The sequence below is a fragment of the Aspergillus aculeatus genome (genome assembly GCF_001890905.1).
Source record: "Aspergillus aculeatus ATCC 16872 unplaced genomic scaffold ASPACscaffold_26, whole genome shotgun sequence".
Lineage (NCBI taxonomy): Eukaryota > Fungi > Ascomycota > Eurotiomycetes > Eurotiales > Aspergillaceae > Aspergillus > Aspergillus aculeatus.
The window spans coordinates 39,485-62,230 of NW_017963001.1; the positions used below are offsets into that span (position 1 = coordinate 39,485).

At 58.2% G+C, this 22,746-nt stretch overlaps 1 protein-coding gene across 1 annotated transcript; it reads left to right on the plus strand.

The window, feature by feature from the left end:
* Positions 1-269: 269 nt before the first annotated feature.
* Positions 270-22,647, plus strand: ASPACDRAFT_37457 (uncharacterized protein; the record flags this gene model as incomplete). Its single annotated transcript, XM_020200301.1, has 5 exons — positions 270-1,905; positions 1,966-4,205; positions 4,265-12,172; positions 12,229-12,459; positions 13,636-22,647. 5 exons carry the CDS (start codon positions 270-272, stop codon positions 22,645-22,647), a joined length of 21,027 nt encoding a protein of 7,008 aa, XP_020051031.1.
* Between the last annotated feature and the right edge of the window lie 99 nt (positions 22,648-22,746).

Sequence of the window (22,746 nt, forward strand, 5' to 3'; positions counted from 1 at the left end):
ATCTCTTCACTCTAGTACACTAATCCCGGAGGCATATTTGGTGTCAAAGAGCAAGCATCGCCCCATTGTTTTGACACGCGCGATCGTCGTTCCTCCCTTCCGTCCCATCCTCAAACGTTGCTTGTGCGTTGAGTTGAGCTTTGTCGTGGTGATACTCCTCTGATTCACACTCTTTCGTTGCCTCATTGCCTTTGCAACACACCTCCCTCGATCTCAAAAACTTCTTGTAATTTTATCATATACCCACCTATTTTAATACTATTTTCACTATGGGAGACTACGGCAACCAGACCTCAATTGAGGCCCTTCCGGCTCAGCTGCCCCTCGAGCTCAAGGCAAGTGCTTCTTTGTTCCCCCTCTTGACTGACGGGATTCTTGTAGATGGCGACCAGACGGCCGGACCTGCGGTCGCCGGCGATATGAACCAGGCACGCATTGCCCTGGAGCTGAAGCCGCACGTCTCGGCCGCGGCTCTAGCAGGTTTCTGCACGCGCCAGGACGTGACACTCCTCAGCGTGTTGAACGTCGCGTGGGCAATGGTGCTGGCTGCCTACGCCGACACCGATGTCGTCCACGTGCTGTCGGTCCGCTATGTGGCAGAGGTCCCTCATGTGGGCCTGTCCGAAATCACGATCGACGACGGGTCGACCGTGCGACAGAACTTGGTCGAGCTGGAGCAGCGCTTACAGGCCAGTGTCGCGGTCCCTTCGGCGACGACTGTGACCGACCTGCAGATCTGGACCTCCGTAGACGACCATCCAGCTTTCAACAGCGTGGTGCTGTTGTCCGACGGCGAGAGCCCGGAGCGGGTGGTAGTCCAGGCTGGAAACTATATTGCCCTCCAAGCCCGGGCTGCTCAGGATCAAGTAGCGATCCATCTGCAGGCTCCTATCCACCTGCTCCCTGAGGCGCAAGCTAAGCACTGCGCGGCAACCCTGAGCCACGTCCTTGGGGAAATCATCCAAAACCCCGATCGGCCTCTCCACGCAATCAACTTGATGAGTCCGTCGGGGCTCGAACAAATCTCTCACTGGAACCAGACAGCTCCCGCCGTGGTCTCGCGCTGTCTTCATCATATTGTGGACGAGACGGCGCAGGCCCGACTTGACGCCCTCGCCATTGATGGAGCCGATGGCCAGATGACCTACGCAGAATTGCAATGGTACTCGGATCGGCTGGCGCAGCACCTGATGCAGCGAGGAGTCGGTCCTGAAACGGCGGTCCCTTTGTTCTTTGAGAAGTCAAAGTGGGCCATTGTGACCATGGTCGCCGTGGTCAAGGCTGGGGGTGTCATCGTGAACCTGGACGCCAAACAGCCACTGCCACGTTTGCGGGGCTTGCTCACCCAGCTTCAAGCGCAGTTTGTCATCAGCTCCGTACAGCACGCCACGCTTTGGGTGGACGAGTATCCTGTGGTGGTCGTCTCGGAAGACGCCCTCGCTCAACTGCCCACAAGCGAGGCTGTCGTCCCTCATCTCGAAGTCTCACCGCAGAATGCTCTCTACATCATTTTTACCTCGGGTAGTACCGGCACACCTAAAGGTGTCGTCGTGGAGCATGAGTCTTTCCTCACGGCGGCGGCACAACATGTACAGGCTGGCCAGATTCTTCCTTCCAGTCGAGTACTGCAAATGACACCGTATACCTTCGATGTGAGTATGCTCGAGATTTTCACCACACTCACCACCGGCGCCTGCATCTGCTTCTGCAGCGATGAAGAAGCGGCGCGTGGAATCACGCATATTATCAACTTCCTGCAAATTACCTGGACCTTCATGACGCCTTCGCTGGTGCGCTTGATTGACCCAAAGGCGGTGCCCACCCTCAAGACCCTTGCCTTGGGTGGAGAAGGGCTCGGACGCATTGATGTAACGACCTGGGCGGATAAGCTGCAATTGATCAACGGTAGGCCTGCCTCCAAGTCCAACTATCATTCTCTGAGCCGTTACTGATGTTCATCTATAGGCTACGGACCAAGTGAGTGCTCCGTTGCGGCGACCATCAACACTCCGCTGTCATTGACTTCGGATCCCGCCAATATTGGCGTTGGCTATGGCGCGAACTGCTGGGTCGTGCATCCTGAAGACCATCATCGACTTGTCCCCATCGGTACTGTCGGCGAACTGGTCATTCAAGGACCCATCGTAGCGCGCGGATACCTGCATGAGCCCGCCAAAACGGCCGCCGTCTTCCTGGATGAGACCCCAGACTTTGCTGCGCTGCTCCCACAACAGCCTCACGCCTTCCGTCTCTACAAGACTGGTGATCTGGTGCGCCAGAACAGTGACGGTACCTTCAACTTCCTCGGACGCAAGGATCGCCAAGTGAAACTGAACGGACAACGCTTGGAGCTGGGCGAGATCGAGCAGCGACTGTCAGCTGATGCGTTGGTGCGGCATGCCCTCGTCATGCTGCCTAAGGAGGGTCCCTGCCAGGGCCGTCTGGTGGCGGTCCTTTCGCTGCATGCTTTCTCCCACGATAGTCCCCGGGACGCGAACGTTCACGTTCTGTCAGCCGAGGAGTCGCGAAGCGCGCGCGCCAGTTTGCCGAAAATCACTGCACGGTTGGCGACACAGCTTCCCGTGTATATGATTCCCACCTTCTGGGTGGTGCTGGCAGCTCTTCCCTTCACGACTTCAGGCAAGGTCCATGGTGTGGCTATGACGAAGTGGCTTGCTGAGATGTCCGAAGAGACCTATAACGAGATTGCCGGCGTGAGTGACGAGGGGTCTGAAACCGCACTCTCGAGTGAGGTAGAACTCCAGCTCCAGCAGATTTGGGCCGATGAACTGGGGATCCCTGTCGCTGACCTCAAGGCCAACCGCTCCTTCATTGCTCTTGGAGGTGACTCGTTGACGGCGATGAAGGTCGTGGCGCGGTGTCGCAAGCAGCAGCTTGTGGTTTCGGTTCCCGATGTTTTACGCGCTGCGAATATCGTCGAGCTCGCCGCACGCACCACCAAGGGATCTGACACCTCGTCTGGGGATGATAACGGGAATGGCAGCGACAAGATGACCCGTTCGACTCCGGCCGGCCGCGTTGCCGCTCTCAATGATTCTCTCCTGACAGTGGCAGGACTCACTAGCCGCGACCAGGTGGAAGATGTCTATGGCTGCTCACCCATGCAGGACGGTATCCTGCTCAGTCAGGTCAAATTCCCTGGCACGTACCAGGTCCGTCGCGTGTTGCGGGTGCAGTCCACTGGCGACGTGCCCTCTGTTGTCGATCGTCTGCAACGCGCATGGCAGACGGTGGTGAGTCGGCATCCATTGCTGCGGACAATCTTCGTCGACGCAGAAGGTCAGTTCCGGCAGATTGTCCTCAAGGAGGTCTCGGCCTCTGTTCAGGTATGCGAGCGCCTCGACCTGACGGAGGAACAGGCGGTGGTTCAGTTCCTGCAGGATCAGCCCATGCCCAGCTACGCCCCCTCGGATCCCCAGCATCACTTTACTATCTGCCACGCGGCCGGTGATGCGATCTTCCTCAAGTTCGAAATCAGTCACGCTTTGGTTGACGGTGCATCTAATGAAGTGATCCTCCGCGAACTGTCCCAGGCCTTTGATGTGCAGGACTTCCCGAGCCCCGCTGCGCTCTTTGGTGACTACATTGAGTATATCTCGGAGGCCCAAGCTGGCAGCAACAATTCGCTAAGCCACTGGACTACCTATCTGGCTGGGGTGCAGCCGACGATCGTACCCATGTATCCTCCTACTGAGCAACAACATGCCCCTAAGCAGATTCGCTCGGTGCCAGTGCCTTTTACGGAGAACCAAGTGGCTGCACTGGTTCGACTTTCCGAGGCCAACGGGATCACGCTGGCTAACGTCCTGCAGACGGCCTGGGCCCTGACTCTCCGGGCCTACACTGGATTCGACGATGTTTGCTTCGGCTACATTGCCTCGGGGCGTGATGTGCCCGTTGCTGGCATTGAACACGCGGTGGGCGCCTTTATCAACATGCTCGTCTGCCGGGTGCGGTTGGACCAGTATCCCAGCGTGCTTGAAGCAGTTGCTGGGATGCAGGCCGAATATTTCGATGCGTTGCCTCATCAGCACACCTCGCTGGCACAAATCCAGAACGCACTAAAACTGTCGGGCATGCTTCTGTTCAACAGCATTGTCTCGGTGCAGAAGGAGGTGACCGACCAGTTATTGGGCGAGTGGTCGCTCTCGTTCCAGCCCCTCACTGAGGATGATCCTACTGATGTGCGTTGTGCTCCTCTCCCTATCTCTGCTTAATTGGCTAACCTTTGTCTGTCTGTTAGTTCGACCTGACTGTCCATATCTACATGGGCAAAGAGCGCGCGCATCTGTCTATCGGCTACTGGTCCTCGCTGTTGTCTGAAGGCGACGCCGCGAACCTGGCCAACACGTTCAGTGGCGCCATTGATCGTATCCTCACGCAAGCCAACTCCTCAGCCTCTGACCTCGATCTCTTCACCGAGCGGGATCGCGAGCAGATCTTCGCCTGGAACCAGGACGAGCCCGTCGCAGCGCCTGGAGTTGTCCATGAATACATCTACGCTCGGGCTCGCCAGCAGCCCGACGCGCCCGCGGTGTGTGCCTGGGATGGCGAGTACACCTACGCCGAGTTGGACCAGCTCTCAGAGAAGTTGGCCCATCACCTGGCTCAGCTTGGAGCGGGTCCTGAAGTTTTGATTCCCCACTGTTTCGACAAGTCCAGGCTCGCTCCAGTGACGATGCTGGCAATTATGAAATCCGGCAGTGCCGGTGTGGGACTGAGTGCGGCGCATCCCCGATCTCGGATCCAGGACATTGTGGAGAACTGTGCCGCCCGCATTGCGGTTGTCGCTCCTCAGCATGTCTCCGTTGTGGAGGGTTTGGTCGAGCATATTGTCGTCCTGGATGAGGCCTTCTTCACCTCACTACCTGCCCCTACAGCTGGAGCGCAACTCCCCCAAGCGAAGCCGTGCAACCCCGCTTTCGTCTCCTTCACGTCGGGCAGTACCGGAAAGCCCAAGGGTATCGTTCTCGAGCACGGCTCCCTCATCACCAGTATTCTCGCTCACGGTGTCGAGTGGGAGGTTAACCAGTCGGCGCGGGTGCTGCAGTTCTCTGCCTACGCGTTCGATGCAAGTGTCTCGGACACCTTCACGACCCTGGTCGGTGGAGGTACGATCTGTATTCCCCAGGAGAAGGAGCGAGTGGATGATCTCGCCGGCGCCATAAATCGGCTGGGAGTGACTTGGGCCTTCTTGACTCCCCGTGTGCTGGGTCTGCTGTCCCCCGAGACAGTCCCTACCCTGAAGACTGTGGTTCTCGGAGGTGAGGCTATCTCGCGCGAGGACATCTCCCGCTGGACGGAGGCGCTCTCCATCCGGATTGTCTACGGGCCCACAGAATGTACCATCTACAGTATGGGTACTGAACCACTTACAGCCGACAGCGACCCGGCGAATCTGGGCCATGCCGTTGGCACGCGGCTGTGGGTCACTGACCCGGAAAACACTGATCGACTTCTCCCGGTTGGCTGTATCGGCGAGCTTATCATCGAAGGACCCTTGGTGACGCGTGGCTATCTTAACGAGCCTGAGAAGACCAAGGCCGCATACCTGGAAGACCCTGTCTGGTTGCCCAAGAGAGCCTCCGGAGCGCCACGGCGGTTCTACAAGACCAGCGATCTGGTGCGCTACTACCCCAACGGAGACCTGCGGTTCATTGGCCGGAAGGACACGCAAATCAAGGTCCGTGGACAGCGTGTTGAACTGGGGGAGATTGAGCATGCTATCCTGGAAACCATGCCTGGTGCGGTGCATATCACTGTCGACGCGGTGGTGCTGCCGCCTCAGACTCTTGTCGCTTTCCTGTATCTGGGAGGTCATAGTGACGAGCTGATGATGCCTTTGACTCCAGAGGTAACCGCTCAGCTGCGCGCCCTGGAGAAGTCTCTGTCTGAAACTCTCCCCAGCTACATGGTTCCTAGTCTCTTCATCCCCATCTCTCACATTCCCATGACGATTTCCGGCAAGGTCGATCGCATTGTTCTTCGTCGTTCTGTGTCGACCCTGTCTTCCGCCCAGCTGGAAATGTATGCGCTGGCTGAGCAGATTAAGGCTGCCCCTCAGACTCCCCAGGAGATCCAGTTGCAGAAACTATGGGCTAAGGTTTTACGCAAAGAGGCTAGCACCGTGGGACGTGACGACAGCTTCTTCCGTCTTGGGGGTAACTCCATTGGCGCCATGAAGTTGGTGGCTGCTGCCCGCGGCGCTGGCCTCGTGCTCAGCGTGGCTGATATTTTCCGTCATCCTCAATTGTCGGACATGGCGGCGCAACTTGTTTTGCCTGAAGGCGACTCCTCGTCCTCCTCGTCGTCCTCCTCTCCGTCCTCGTCGACTTCTCCACTTGCCTACACGCCCTTCTCCTTGTTGCCTGCAGCTAGCACAACGGAGAGAGAGAACTTGCTCGCGGAGGCTGCTCAGCAGTGCTCGATCTCCCTCGAAGCAATTGAAGACGTCTACCCAGCCACACCCCTGCAGGAAGGAGTCTTCCTTATGTCGACTACTCACAAGGGCGCGTATGTTGCCCCAACCGCCTTCCGCATCTCTGCAGACTTCGATCTTGCCCGCTTCAAGGCCGCTTGGCAGACCCTCGTCGACGCTCACTTCATTTTGCGGACCCGGCTGGTCACTGTCGAATCCACTTCTTACCAGGTGGTTTTGACCAAAGAGGCCTCGCAGTTGCAGTGGGAGCATGCCGCATCCTGCGACGAATATCTTGCCCGCACTCAGTCCCTCTCTGTGGTAGCAGGAGATCCGTTGACGCGGTATGCCCTTATTCCCGCCGAGGACCATTCCACCATCTTCGTGTGGACCGCCCACCATGCCGTGTTCGATGGCTGGTCAGTGGGTCTGCTTTTCGAACAATTGGTTCAGTTGTACAAGCAGCAAGATGGTCTTGCCCTTGCTACACCGACAGGACCTTCGTACGCCGAGTTTGTGCAGTTCCTCGAGACGAAGACTGATGCGGATGCCTCGCGCAAGTTCTGGGCGTCGTTAGTGCCCTCCGAGCCTCCTGCTATCTTCCCTCGTCTGCCCGCAGCCACTTATCAACCCACCGCGAAGGCGACCTGCTTTCGCACCTTTTCCAATATCGTGCAGCCGGAGCAGTCGAACCTCACCCTGGCCATCCTTCTGCGGGCAGCGTGGGCCATTGTGCTCGCTCGGTATACCGACGCGGAAGACATTTTGTATGGGCTCACTCTGTCCGGACGAGATGTGCCCGTCGCAGGCGTGGAGCGTATGGTCGGCCCTACCATCACCACTGTTCCGATGAATGTTCACCTGGACGGGGAGATGTTGGTCGAGACCTTCCTGCAGCAGCAGCAGGATCAAAATATCGAGATGATGCGCCACCAGCACGCCGGATTGCAGTCCATCCGTCGCATCAGTCCCGCCGCCAGTGCCGCCTCTGATTTCACGAATCTGTTCGTGGTGCAGCCTCACACGGACGAGGCGCCAAGTCTCGAACAGATGGTCCAGGTCACCACTGATATGAGCCGGTTTGACCCCTATGCCTTGGTTCTTGAGTGCAACATGAAGGCCAACGGCCAGGTGCTTTTGGAAGCACGATTTGATGATGTTGTTGTGTCCTCGGATCAAACACAGCGCCTGTTGGGTCACTTTGAGCATGTCCTCCAGCAGCTTACCACGCCATCGACCCCGGACCGTCGGCTGAAGCAGGTCGATATGTTCAGCCCAGAGGATGAGCGACAGATTTGGGCCTGGAATGCAGAGCCGGCCAAGCCGGAGAACGTGTGTGTCCACCAATTGGTCACCGCTGCAGCCAAGCGCCACCCGAACCACGTTGCCGTCGACGCATGGGATGGATCGCTGACCTACTGGCAACTTGACGATATGTCCTCACGCTTGGCTGATTGGCTCATTTCTTCTCACGCCCTCAAGCCTGAGTCCTTGGTTCCCCTGTGCTTTGACAAGTCCCTATGGACCATTGTCACCATGATGGCCGTGGTAAAATGTGGTGGGGGATGCGTGATGCTTAATCCTGATCACCCGATATCGCGTCTGGAGGGCGTGATCGTCGACACGGGCTCCTCCGTCGTCCTTGCTACACCGGACCGTGCCTCGCTCTTTGCATCCGTCGCGGGCGTAACGGTGGTCGCCATTGATGAATCCTTGATCCGCAATCTGCCTGTGCTCGACGAGACAGTGCGACCACTGCCTGTTATCAAGCCCACCAATCCGGTCTTTGTCATTTTCACATCCGGCAGTACGGGCAAGCCCAAGGGAATCGTGGTCCAGCACAACGGAGTTTGCACGGTTGCGATCCAGCATGGAGAGGGACTGGGCTTCACTGGCAAAAATCTGCGCGTCCTTCAGTTCGCTTCGTTCAGCTTTGACGTCAGCATGGGAGAAGTCTTCATCACACTCATGAAAGGGGGTACCCTGTGTATCCCCACTGAGGACGACCGCATCAACAACTTGGCGGCCACTATCAACCTCATGAACATTACCTGGACCTTTATGGCACCCACCGTGGCTGCCCTACTTGATCCCCGCGAAGTGCCTAACCTGCAGACCCTCGTTCTGGGTGGTGAAGCCGTCTCGCAGAGTCTGGTCGACCAGTGGTCCAACCAGCTACAATTGATCGACTCGTATGGCCCGGCCGAATGCACCATCTGGGCCTCTCATGCCAACGCCAGCGCCACCGTCTCCCCCGCCAACATCGGTCGCGGAGTCGGCTGTCGTTACTGGGTGGCCGACATTCATGACCACAATCGTCTCGCCCCAGTCGGTTGCGTCGGAGAGTTGCTGATTGAAGGCCCGAACGTCTCCCGTGGCTATCTGAACGAGGCCGAGAAAACCCGGGACGCCTTCATCGAGAGCCCGGCCTGGATGCAGGGTAGGGCGGATGCCGAATACACCTATAAATTCTACAAGACCGGTGATCTGGTGCGGTACATGGCGGATGGCTCCCTAGAGATCGCCGGCCGCAAGGACAGCCAGGTTAAATTCCACGGCCAGCGCATCGAACTGGGTGAGATCGAGTTTCATCTGCGCGCGAGCGCAGCTGTCGAAGCCGGCATGGTCACGCTGCCCAAGACAGGTCTCTGCAAGGGTAAGCTCGTGGCCATAGTGGCGTTGACGAGCCTTCAACCCGAAGCGGCAGAGGGAGATCGTGTGCAGCTCGTTTTGCCGAAGATTCTGCAGTCCCCCAAGACACAATCACAAATCCAGGAGATCCAGGAAGAGCTTGGTGCGGTGCTGCCCCCGTATATGGTACCGACTATCTGGGTCGTCCTTGATTCGATTCCCTTGACGGCTTCGCGTAAGATTAACCGCGTGCCAATTTCGCGCTGGGTCATGGATATGTCGGAGGAGACATACCACCAGGTGGTGGATGCCACGTCTTCGGAGAGTGATGAGCAGAATCTGCCGTCTACGGCGCTGGAGAAGCAGCTGGCGCAGGTCTGGAGCCATGTTCTCAATCTTCCGCTCGAGGCTATTGGTCTCAATCGTTCGTTCTTGAGCCTGGGTGGAGATTCCATTACTGCCATGCAGGTCGTCGCCCGTTGTCGCTCCCAGGGGATTGATTTGAGCGTGCAGGATATCCTGCAGCCCAAGTCGCTGGCTGGTGTCGTTGCTCGGGGTCATGCGGCTAAGCCTCGCAGTGCTGTCACGCGAGAAGAAGTCTATGATGTTCCTTTTGAACTGTCTCCAATCCAGCAGCTCTACTTCGAGGATGTCGTGCCGGCAAATGAGCGTCAACAACATCATTACAACCAGAGTGTTCTGCTGCGTGTGACCCATCCAATTTCATCCTCGCAACTCTCTGCTGCCATCGAAAAGATCGTGAACTGCCATGCGATGCTGCGGGCTCGGTTCCACCAGGATGTCGACGGAAAATGGACGCAGCTGGTGCGGCGTCCAGCCTCGGGGTTGGCACCTGTGTCTGTTCATGATGTGACAAGTCGTGAAGCGTTGTTGGAAGTGATCAATGCCTCTCAGCGCCTGATCGATATCGAGCAGGGTCCAGTCTTTGTGGTCGATTATTTCACTTTCCCGGACTCGCAGGGTCAGCTACTCTCACTCATTGCTCACCACCTTGTCGTTGATGCCGTGTCCTGGCATATCCTGGTCGGTCAGCTCGAGCAGCTGCTGCTGGCACCTAGCGAAGAATTTCAACTTCAGTGTCAAATGCCCTTCCAGAGCTGGGCGCACGCTCAGCGGGAGTACGCGGAGGGCTTGACAGCTCCGTCCTTGGGTCCTCATGCCTTGCCCACCCCCAACCTTTCGTACTGGGGACTGAAGCGACTGCCCAGCTGGAAAGATGGCGAGGAATTGACCTTCAACCTGGATACGTCGACCACGGCGCTTCTATTGGCGGAGGCCAATACATCCCTCCGCACTCAGCCTGTCGACTTGCTTGTGGCGGCGCTCCAGCAGTCGTTCACCGAGTCTTTCCCTGATCGTGCGATGCCTGCAATTTTCAGCGAGGGTCATGGTCGTGAACCGTGGGACACTTCCATCGATCTATCAGAAACTGTCGGCTGGTTCACAGTCTTCCAGCCAATTCATCGCCATGTCCGTCAGCACGAGAGCGTGAAAGAAACCGTCAAGCGCACCAAGGATGCTCGTCGCGCCTGCCCCGACCACGGCTTTGCGTACTTCACTGGTCGCCAATTTCGACCAGCTGCGTCTGAACGCCACGATATGGAGATTTGCTTCAACTACCTGGGTCAAGCGCAACACACTGAGCGCGCGGATGCTTTCCTGCAAGAAGAGCCGCTGCGGGCGGGCGAGGTGATCGACAACATCGGTGAAGCTATGGGCCGTCTGGCAGTCTTCGACGTCTCTGCGGCAGTTTCTCACGGTCGGCTCCTCGTCTCGTTCTGTTTCCCTCGCTATCTGCAGCACCAGGATCGCATTCGTCACTGGGCGGAGAGCTGCCAGAAGGTGCTTCAGACTGTTGTGACTGAGCTGGCTCATAGTGCGTTGGAATACTCGCTCAGCGATTTCCCGCTCATGGCCATTGATTACGCGGATCTCTCAACCCTAACCAGCACCGTCCTGCCCGGCATTGGTCTGGCTTCCGACGCCGTTGAGGATCTTTATCCTTGCTCATCCATCCAAGAGGGTATCCTCATCAGTCAAGCTCGTCAGCCTGGCACGTACGAGGTACGCCAGCTGTTCGAGATCGTCCCCCGCTCTGATGTGGGCCCTGTCAACGTCTCGCATTTGTTGCAGGCCTGGCAACGCATTGTGGACCGCCATACCATTCTCCGCACCGTCTTCATTGAGTCCCTGACTGGTGCCGGAGTCTACGACCAGCTCGTGCTGCGTAGCCATCAGCCCAATGTGTTGCAGCTTGTATACGAGGGCGTTGAGGGTGGGAGCATCGCTGCGTTCATCCAGCGTCAACCTACTCCAGACTACCGTCAACCTGTGCCCGCGCATCGCTTGACGATCTGTGAAGCTCCCAACAAGACCGTCTACTGCCAGCTCGAACTGAGTCACGCGCTGATTGATGGTACCTCCATGGCCCTCCTGGTCCGTGATTTGATTTCTGGGTACGAGAACACTCTCCCCGCAACACCGGCCCCACTCTATCACGACTACATGGCCTATCTTGCCTCTCGCCCTGAGGATGAAGCCCTGGCTTACTGGACCGACCGACTCGCCGAGGTCCAGCCCTGTCACTTTCCTGACCTGCAGCCAGCCCTGTCGAGCAAGGAGGCCTTTGAGTCGCACACAATCCACATCGACCGCGAAGGCCGACTTAAGCGGTTCTGTGAGGCCCAGAATGTCACTGTGAGCAATCTGTTCCAGGCCGCTTGGGGTCTTGTGCTTCGCGCCTACACCGGTCATCCCGAGGTCTGCTTTGGATACATGGCCTCGGGCCGAGACATTCCCATGGCGGGCATTGAGGAAGCAGTAGGACCATTTATCAACCTGCTCGTCTGTAAACTGGACGTCAGCGATGCAGTGGAGGTGCAGGAACTGCTGCAGACCGTGCAGTCCGATTATTTGCAGAGTCTGCCTCACCAGCAGACCTCCTTGGCTAAGATCCAGCACGCCCTTGGCAACCATGACGTGGCTCTCTTCAACACCATCTTGTCGCTTCAACGCGAGCCCCCGCATGGTCCGCCTCCTCAACTGGAATTCCGCATCGTCGACCAGGTTGACCCGACCGAGGTAAGTAATTCACTCACTCTTTTCCCGACCTTTGCCGGCGGCTGACTATAAGCTAGTATGACGTGGATCTCAACATCACCACCGGGGACGCAGCGGGCGTGGAGGTTCACCTAACCTACCGCACGACGATGCTCAGTCAGATCCAGGCCAACAATCTCCTCCAAACCTTCACTAATATCTTGCTGGCCTTGACTGCCAGTGCTGATCGGCGTCTGTCCAACTTGGAGATCGCCTCCACCGAAGAGAACCAACCCTCCCGGGCAATTGAGCAGGCTTGGTCGACGGCGGTTGAGGCATCAGTGCCTGAGCTTATTGCTATACATGCGAGCAAGCAGCCCACCGCTGTCGCTGTTCAGTCTGCAGATAGCCAAGTCACACTGACGTATCAGGATCTGGATCGCCGAGCGTGTGCCTTGGCTGGTCATCTGAGCACCCTGGGTGTTGGCCTCGGCGATGTGGTCCCCCTCGTTTTTGATCGCGACCCCTGGGCACTGGTGGCCATGCTAGCCGTGCTGCAGGCGGGCGCAATTGCCCTTCCTCTCGATCTTTCGGTCAGCAATATCCAGAGCTTGCGTGACAGATTGTCGGCTGCGAAATGCAGTGTGATGCTGTGCGGAGCTGAGAAACATGCGGCATTGTTTGACAACGAATCTGCCTTCACTCCAATGATCGTTGATTCCACCACAATTCAAAAGTGGGATGAATCTGCTAAATCGGACAAGCTTGATTACCCTTCGGCCGCAGCAATCGCCGTCGCTGTGAAGGACGGGACAGACTGGGCCTTACTCACCCATTGCGCCATCAGCACCGTCGCCACACAGCTGGGCCCTGTCGCTGGATTAGGGCCAGCTGCTCGTGTGTTGCAGTTCAACCCGGCTACCTCGCCCTTCTACCTCGTTGAAACACTGTATTCCCTGGTGGCAGGTAGTACAGTTGTCATTCCGGCGGCCGGTGATGTTAGTTTCACTGAGGCTGTCCGCGACTCCCAGGCGAACTGGGCCCTAACCACTCCAACGGTGGCTGCCCTCACCAACCAAACTCAAGTCCCGTCCCTCAAGACCTTGATGGTGGCCGGCGAAGAATTTGGACCTGCTTTGTGCGCCCAGTGGAATGGAGTCAACTTGATCCACCCTCATGGACTGATTGATTCTTCCGTCTGGCTTTCTTTCATGGGTGCTTCAGCTGGCAGCGACACCCTTGTACATCTTGCAGCACCGGCTGTAGCAAGGACATGGGTTGCGAATCCGTTCAACGGCGCCGCGGCGCTCACTCCTGTGGACTGTGTTGGACCTGTACTCGTCGATGGGCCGGTCGTTCCTCAGTGCCGTCTCCTCAGTAAAGCCCAAGAGACATCTTCCACTGACAAGGTGACATGGTCGCCGGGAACGACTGTCTATCACACTGGCCAAGTGGGGCGACGGATCTTCGAGCAAGAGAATATCTCTCTCGTGTCGCCTCTCCAGGCCATCAATGGCCACGCCACTAATCTAACGGCTCTTGAGCAGCAGGTTCAAGTGGGACTGCCAGTGACGCAGCATGCGGTGTTATCGATCATGCGTCACAGATCGACTGACAAGGTGGCGGTGTTCGTCATTGACCGCAGCAGGACACCACAGACCTCAAGTACGTCATCTACGCTGCTGCTGCCTGTCTCGGAATCTCAGCAGCAATTATTCTCGGAGTTGAAGTTTTCGCTCCGGGCAGCTCAGCTCCCGGAGCCTCTGCTTCCATCTCTCTTCCTCCCTCTCAATAATCTCCCCTTGACCCATGACTATAAGGTGGATCGTGAGGCACTGCAGCAGCTGACGAGCACCCTGTCTGAGCTCGAGCTGCAGGCTTATTCTCTCGCCCCCGTCGCCGCAAAAGCTAGTAGACTGACAGCTAACGAGCAGCTCTTAGCTGACCTCTGGGTGGAGGTCCTGCATCTGCCCGATCCTCAGGGTGTCGGTCCCTCTGACAGCTTTTTCCGATTGGGAGGAGACTCTATTGGCGCGATGCGTCTCGTGGCCAACGCCCGTAACCAAGGCTTGTCGCTGACAATGAACACTATTTTCCAACAGCCCACTCTCTCTGGCATGGCCAAGGAGCTGCGGGTGTTGGCACCCCACGAGGACCGCCCCCTCGAGCCATTTTCTCTGCTACCCACAGACGTGGATGTTGAGCGCCTTGTTGCTGAAGCTGCCCAGCAGTGCCAGATCGAGGATTCGAAGTCCATCGAGGATATCTATCCCTGCACACCGCTGCAGGAGGGTCTCATGGTTCTCACCAGCCAGGATCATACTGCATATGTGGTTCAGGAGGTGTTCTCACTGCCAGGGAACGTCGATCTGTCCCGGTTCCAAGCAGCCTGGGAGGCCGTTGTCGCACGCAGCACAATCCTGCGTACGCGCATTATCAACACCCCCGAGGGCGCTTTCCAGGTTCTGCTCCTAGAGAAGGGCATTGCCTGGGAATCCGGAGCTGACCTGTCCGCCTATTTGGCCCGGGATTCGGCCCAGTCCATGAGCTACGGTCAGCCCCTGGCACGCTATGCCATCCTGACTACCCCCGAGCAGAATCGTTACTTCGTCTGGACGGCGCATCACGCCGTGTACGATGGCCTCACTCTGCCCATCCTGGCCAAGCAGGTCTCCGCCGAATACAATCAGGAGATCGCCCTTCCCGAAGTGCCCTATAATCGCTTCATTGATTACATTCAGGGCATCAGCTCGGCCGCTGCCACCGAATTCTGGACCACGCAATGTGCTACCCCGGCTACAACGTTCCCTGTACTGCCGGGACGTAGTTTCCAACCCACTCCAGACCAGACCCAGCACCACTCGGTCTCGCTCACCCGCTCCCCCTCCGACATCACTTTGCCGACTGTTCTGCGTGCTGCCTGGGCGGTTGTCCTGGCCCAGCGCACGGAGTCAGAGCATGTTAGCTTCGGCCTCACGCTTTCTGGACGGAACGCGGCGTTGGCCGGTATCAATCAGGTCTTGGGTCCTACCATTGCCACCGTCCCTGTACATATCCAGGTGCGCGAGAATCAGTCGCCGCGGCACTTCCTCAGAGCCGTGCAACAGCAAGCCATTGACATGATCCCATTCGAGCACACGGGTCTCCAGAACATTCGTCGTATGGGCGATGCCGCGCGTGAGGCCGTGGACTTCCAGAATCTCCTGCTCATCCAACCCGCCAGTGCGCCCATGGATGGCTCTGACTTCTTGGGCTTAACGCCTGTTGCGGTGGAGAAGGAGCAGTCCGATCCCTATCCCTTGACGGTGGAATGTAACCTGCTCGAGAGCGGCGTTGAGATCAAAGCTCAGTTCGATAGTCACCTGATCTCCCCGGCCGAGATGCGCTCTATTCTTCAGCAGTATGCTCGCACGATTGAGCGGTTCAATGCAGTGCCTGAAGCAACGGATGATGAGAATGATGAGGAGGAGCAGACTCTGGATTCAATGGGTACACTCAGCCCGGAGGATCTCCAGCAGACCTTGGCCTGGAATGCCAATCGCCCTCCGTACGTCAACTCGTGCGTGCACGAACAATTCGAGGAACAAGTCCGTTTGCGTCCGGATGCACTGGCGGTTTCCTCGTTCGATGTCGAACTCACCTACCGCCAGCTCAATGTCCTTGTGGACTCTTTGGCTACCGAGTTGCTGGCGCGAGGAGTTCGGTCGGAGATGAAGATTCCACTGTGTTTCACCAAGTGTTCGTGGACTATTGTGGCCATGTTCGCTGTCATGAAGGTCGGTGGCGTGAGCTGCATGTTCAATCCGGAACATCCCAGCAGTCGCATCCAGTTGCTCCTGGACGATCTCGATGCCCGACTTGTTCTTTGTGATCCTGAGTCGGCCAAGATGCTGTCCACCCTGCTGCCATCTGAAGGGGTTCTCCCCGTGGATGGCGACTATCTGCGGTCGCTTCCCCCGGCCACACCACTTTTACTCGAGGGTCTCGTTCATCCCACCAACGCTGTTTTTGTGGTGTATACCTCTGGTAGTACCGGTAAGCCCAAGGGCAGCATCCTGGAACACCGCTCGTTAGTTACTGGATTACTCGCCCACGCGGGTGCCATGGGCATCGGTCCAGGCACTCGCACCTTCCAATTCGCCGCCTACACCTTCGACGTGTGCTTTGAAGAGATCATCGGATCTTTGATGCTGGGAGCCTGTATCTGCGTGCCCAGCGAGGCGGAACGCATGAACGCCCTAGCAGATGCCATGGCTAAGTACCGGGTGACGTGGACGGAGCTGACTCCCACTGTTGCCAGTCTCCTTCTGCCCAGCAGCATTCCCACCCTGCAGACGCTGGCCCTCAGTGGTGAATCTCTCACGCAAGATGTTATCCAGCGCTGGGCTGGGGCGGTGCAGATTATCAATACCTATGGACCCAGTGAATGCTGTGTTTCGACCACCTGCAACCTTCACACCGCTACCCTACGCGATCCCAGCAACATTGGCCGGGGGTTGGGCTGCACGACTTGGATCGTCGATCCAGACAACGTTGACCGTCTGGTGCCCATCGGTGCCGTTGGAGAACTCCTCGTCGAGGGTCCCATCGTCGCCCGGGGCTATCTGAACGAGCCGGAGAAGACCGCCGCTGCCTTTATCTCTGCTCCGGTCTGGTGGCCTACAGACTCCTACCCCAGTGAGCGAATCTACCGCACCGGTGACCTGGTCAAGTACAACCCGGACGGCACGATCAAGTTCATCGGCCGCAAGGACACTCAGGTCAAGCTTCACGGTCAACGCATTGAATTGGGCGAGATCGAGCATCGCTTGCGCGCCGCCTGTGCCGACGGCGATGAGAGCAGCTCCCATCAGGTGGCCGTCGAGGTTTTGACGCCCAAGTCCCGCGGAGGAATCAAGATCCTCACGGCATTTATCTGTGAGAGTGACGCCGTGGCGGACGACAACGAGGAGGGCCACTTCTTGCTACCTCTGGAAGATCAAGAAGGAGGACGCCCGCAACGATTTTGCGACCTCCAGGCTCGTCTCCTTGCTGTTCTACCACGTCATATGGTGCCCCAGCTATTCATTCCCGTTTGCCACATGCCATTGTCTCCTTCGCGCAAGCTCGAACGAAAGAGGCTGCGCGCTGTTGGAAATGGCCTCACCCCCGAGCAGCTGGCCTCGTATGCCCTAACTCAGGTGGCCAAAACGGCTCCCTCCACTGCCACCGAGACCGCTCTGGCGGACATCTGGGCCCGTGTCCTAGGCACCAGCCGCTCTACCATCGGTGTCCAAGACAATTTCTTCCACTTGGGAGGTGACTCCATTGCCGCCATGAAGGCTGTTGCTGCCGCGACGAAGGCTGGTCTCCCACCGCTCAGCGTGGCCGACATCACTCAGTCTCCGACCCTAAGTGCGATGGCCGCATCGATGGATCATGCGTCCGTTCTTGCGCAGCAGGCCGGGGGCGAGACAGCAGTGCCCGTAGGCCCTGCTCCATTCAGTCTACTCTCCCCTGAAGAGGTTTCAGCTGTCCTCGTTCAAGCTTCTACGCAATGTGCGGTAGCCATCGACGCCATCGAAGATATCTACCCTTGCACTCCATCGCAAGAGGCTCTCATGGCGCTCACCGCGCGTGATGACACTGCCTATGTTTCGCGCTCGGTCTATCGCTTGCCTTTGCACTTGGACCTCGAAAAATACCGACAGGCGTGGGAGCTGCTTGCCCAGCGCCAGGCCATCCTCCGCACACGCATCGTCTACTCCGAGGATGCGCGATCGTTCCAGGTTGTGGTCCGCGAGCCCTTGGTGTGGCAGGAGCTGTCTGCTGACTCTGTGACGGCGTATGTTACGCGCGATCAGCGTCTCTCCATGCGCCACGGCCAGCCCCTGATGCGATTTGCTCTCCTAGCTGCTGAGACAGGTGACGATTCTCGGCCTGTGCTTGTGCATACCGCGCATCATGCTGTATATGATGGGTGGAGTGAAGCTAGCATGTTTGCTGAAGCCGAGGCCATCTACCGTCATGGTTTGTCTTCGCTGCCTCCAGTCACCCCGTACAATCAATTCATTCACTACCTGACTACTACCGTTGATCCCGCTGCCTGTGAAGCCTTCTGGCGCACACAGCTGGACGGCGATCTCCCTGCCCTTTTCCCTGCCCCTTTCCCCGCTGTAACTGCTTCAGCTGCCACTCCCCGTCCCAACCGCTCCCTCTCCTATCGAATTGACCTTACCCGCACTCCTTCTACCCCCTATTCCACTCCTACAATTCTCAAAGCCGCCTGGTCTCTATTACTGGCTCGGTACACCACCTCCGATGACGTCCTATTCGGTCATGTCTTGTCAGGCCGGACCATCCCGCTCCCGGGCGTGGCGGAGATGATGGGCCCGACCATTGCTACCGTGCCAGTGCGTGTGCAGCTCTCTCGGGCAGAGAGCATTGATGCTTTCCTCCGTCGCCTCAGAGACCAGGCTCAGGCGATGGCTCCCTTCGAACAGATTGGACTCCAACATCTTCGTCGTCTCGCCGCCGAGCCGATTGACCTTGGCCATCTTTTCTTTATCCAGCCCAGTCTTGACTCCTCTGACGAGGAATTGGGCCTGGAGCCTGTCACAGCGACTGACTACGAGTTTGAGACATACCCCTTGATCGTAGAGTGCCAACTGGGCGCCACCACCGATGATGACAAGCTTATTGTGGAGGTGAAATACGACGACACTCGCATTGCCCCGACGCAAATGAGCTGGCTGCTCCAGCACTTTGAGATGCTGGTTCACCAGCTCTGCGAGCGGCCATCGTCCACGCCCTTGTCGGATCTCACGCTGACGGGGTCAGCCAATCTGCTTCAACTGCAGCAGTGGATGGGATCTCCTGTGGCCCCATTGGCAACAACACTCCATGAGCAATTCAGAGCCCAGGCGCAGGCCCATCCGGACCGGGTTGCCATTGCCGGCTGGGATGGCTCTCTTACCTACCGTGAATTAGAAGATTTTTCTACGCGGTTCGCTCGTGATCTCGTCGCTTTGAACCTTCGCCCTGGTACCCCCGTGGGTGTAGTGTTTGATAAATCCTGCTGGGCCGTTGTCGCCCTCCTGACTGTGCTGACCGCGGGTGGTGCCTGTATTCACCTGGACCCTCAGCATCCCATGACACGATTGACTGAGATCGTTGCCGATACCGGGCTGCAGCATATTCTCGCTGCGCCCCAGTATGCTTCTCACCCAGTCCAGCGGCTACCTGTGCGCCATGTGCTCGTGGTGGATGCCACCACTGCACGCAAACGGCCATCCCGTTCCTTCGCGGCCGCCAGTCTTCCTCGTCTGCCGGTTGTCGAACCCACCTCCCCTGCCTATATGACCTTCACCTCGGGCAGTACCGGCAAGCCAAAGACTGTGGTCATTGACCATCGCGCCATTTGCACCAGTATCGACGCCTTCACCTCGGCGCTGCACCTCAAGGCGGAGTCCCGGGTCCTGCAGTTTGCCGCGTACACCTTCGACATCAGCTATGCTGAAATCTTCGCCCCGCTCCTGTTGGGAGGAACGGTCTGTGTGCTCTCTAATGCGGACCGCCTCAATGACCTGGCCGGTGCCATGAAGCGACTGGGTGTCAACTGGGCCTGTCTTACGCCCACGGTTGCCAGTCTCGTGCAACCAGCCGAGGTGGCCTCGTTGCTACAGACCCTTGTCCTGAGTGGCGAAGCGCCCACCGAGGAGAATCTGCGCACCTGGGCCGGTCAAGTTCCCAACCTAATCAACGCCTATGGTCCTAGTGAAGCGTCTGTTTGGTGCGCTGCTGGTCCCTTCACGCGTCCGGATGATAGCTGCACTGATATCGGCGTGCCGGTTGGGTGTCGCCTGTGGATTGCTGAGCCGGACAACTTGCACCGTCTCACCCCCTTGGGCTGTGTTGGTGAACTGCTCGTCGAGGGTCCCATCATGGCTCAAGGCTATCTCAACAATACCCCCGCAACTCGCGCCGCATTCCTTAGCGATCTGGCCTGGATGAAGGAGGTGCAGCCCCAGCCTCTCCCTGGCTTCAATCGCGTCTACCGCACCGGTGATCTGGCGCGTTACCTGCCCGGCGGTCGCATCCAGTATCTCGGTCGCGCCGACACTCAGATTAAGGTCTACGGGCGGCGCATCGAGCCCCGTGAGATTGAGCATCACATCCAGACTCACCTGCCTGACACTCACACCATGGTCGACAGTGTGACTCTGGTCAACCGTGGCAACCAGAAGGTGCTGGTGGCCTACCTTTTCCAGGAATCCGGTCCCATGCCGGACATGGAGCTGGCCGTGCTGGCACGGCCTCTCACGCCGGCGCTGCAGGAGACGCTTCTCGGCCTGCAGGCGGCCCTGCGCGCCCAGTTACCACACTACATGCTGCCCGCCCTCTTTGTTCCCCTGCAGCTTTTGCCCACCAGTGCCGCCGGCAAGACTGACCGCAAGCTGCTCGGCCGGGTAGTGAACGCCATGTCTGAGTCTCAACGCGAGAGCTATGCCCTACAATCCCTTTCCCGTGCGGCCAAACGCCCGCTCACCTCAGCCTTGGAGCGCCAGCTGGCAGATCTCTGGGCCACCGCGCTCGGAATTGATGTCACCTCCATCGGGGCAGACGATAGCTTCTTCGGTCTCGGCGGTGACTCCATGGTTGCCATGAAGGTGGCCAGTCTCGCCCGTGCCGCTCAGCTGAGCTTGACCGTTGCTGATCTCTTCAACCATCCCGTTCTCGCCAGTCTCGCGGCTCAACTCTCCACTGCCGCTTTCCAGGATGTCTCGATCGCGACCCAGGATGGAGCACGAACCCTGACAACCAACCCTGTGCTGGACCTGGCCTTGGCAGCGGCCCTCGCTCCTCAAGTGGGCGTTGATGTTAGCAGCATCGCCGCGATTGCAACGACCACCGCCTTCCAGGACCATGCTCTGGTCGGTCATCTGACCGAGTCTCGCTGGATGCTGAACTTCTTCTACTTTGATGGTTCTTCGCCCTCCCTCGGCAGCTCAAATACCGAGCTGGAGCAACGTCTCCGCCGGGGCTGTGACGTTCTGGTCCAGCAGTTCGACATTCTCCGAACCGTCTTCGCGTCGCATGCGGGCCGGTTCTGGCAGGTCGTGCTACACCAGCTGACGCCTCAATTCCGCGTCGATACCACCTCCGACCTCGATACCTTCACCAAGCAGCTGTACGCCGATGGTCTCAAGGCCGAGAACTTCCGGCTCTCCGAGCCTTTCGTGCAATTCGTGCTGGCTGTGCAACCGGATGGAAAGCACCGCCTGTTGATGCGCCTGTCCCACGCGCAATATGATGGTGTCTCGTTGCCAACACTCTGGGATGCCCTGCAGCGCGCCTGCCAGGGCGAGAATGCTTCTTTCCTCCCCCCTGCACCTTTATTCCAAGAATTCCTCCACACCGGTTCGACGTCCTCGGCTGCCACATTGGCGCACTGGAAGAGTTTCCTGTCTGGTGCTCCGGAAACCCGCTTCGTCACCTACAGCAAGCCCGCACTCCACGACGCATCCCGTGCGCAAGTCCTGCAAGTCACCCGCCGCGGCATCCCTCTGGTGTCCATGCACGACAAGAGCATCACTCCGGCGACGGTGATCAAAGCCGCCTGGGCCGTGCTCCTCGCCCGTCTCGCCGGCTCGACCGATGTCACCTTCGGCCACACCGTCGCCAACCGCAGCAACAGCCCACTCCCCGGAGTCGACAAGGTGGTCGGCCCGTGTCTGAACGTGGTCCCCATCCGCGCGCGTCTGCACGCGGGTCAAACCGTCCTCGAGCTTCTGCAGGCGCTACAGCAGCAGCAGATCGCCAACATGCCCCACGAGTCCATGGGCTTCCGGGAAATCATCCGGGACGCCACCCACTGGCCGCACTGGACGCATTTCAGCAGTGTGGTCCAGCATCAGAACATTGATGCGGTGGACGACGCCGAACTGGTGCTGCTGGGTGATGCGACGGATTTCACTGCCTACACCCCTGGTTTCCTGGGCGCCGAGCTTGATCTAGTGGATGTTTCCATCCTCTCGACCCCGGTGCCTGCTGCCCGCGGCACGACTGTCGTCAACCTGGATCTGGTCACCTCCACGGCGGTAATGGCCCCCTTCGCGGCGGAGTTGTTGCTCGATCAGCTGGTCAGTTTGCTGCGGAGCTGGGCGGCGTTGCCGGTTGAGAAGATGCTGGCCTATGCGGCGGGCGATGAGAGTCTGCCGGCTTTGCTTCCTCTCGCGGCGTATACTGACGATGTGGTGGAGATCGAGGTCCCATCAACATCGGATGACTTGACCAAGATTCGGGTCGTCCAAGAAGCCGTGCAGCGGGCGTGGCGGTCGGTGTTGCCTGGGGTTGACGCGGTGGATGATTTGACTCATGATCTTGACTTCTTCGCTGCGGGCGGTGATCTGGTGCAGATGGCACAATTACTGACTCTGCTGCAGGCGGATGATGAGCTGAAGGCTGCGCGCGGAGTGAGGTTGGAGGCTTTGGTCAAGTGTTCGTCGAGAGAGAAGATGGTGCGGCTGTTGCTGTAGTTGACCCTCAGTCCTTGCTTTGTGTTTGTAATTGTTTTGCTTCTAGATTTTGACTCTTTTGTGTCCTTGTTGTCTTTCTTTCTTGCTGTACTCGTTGCT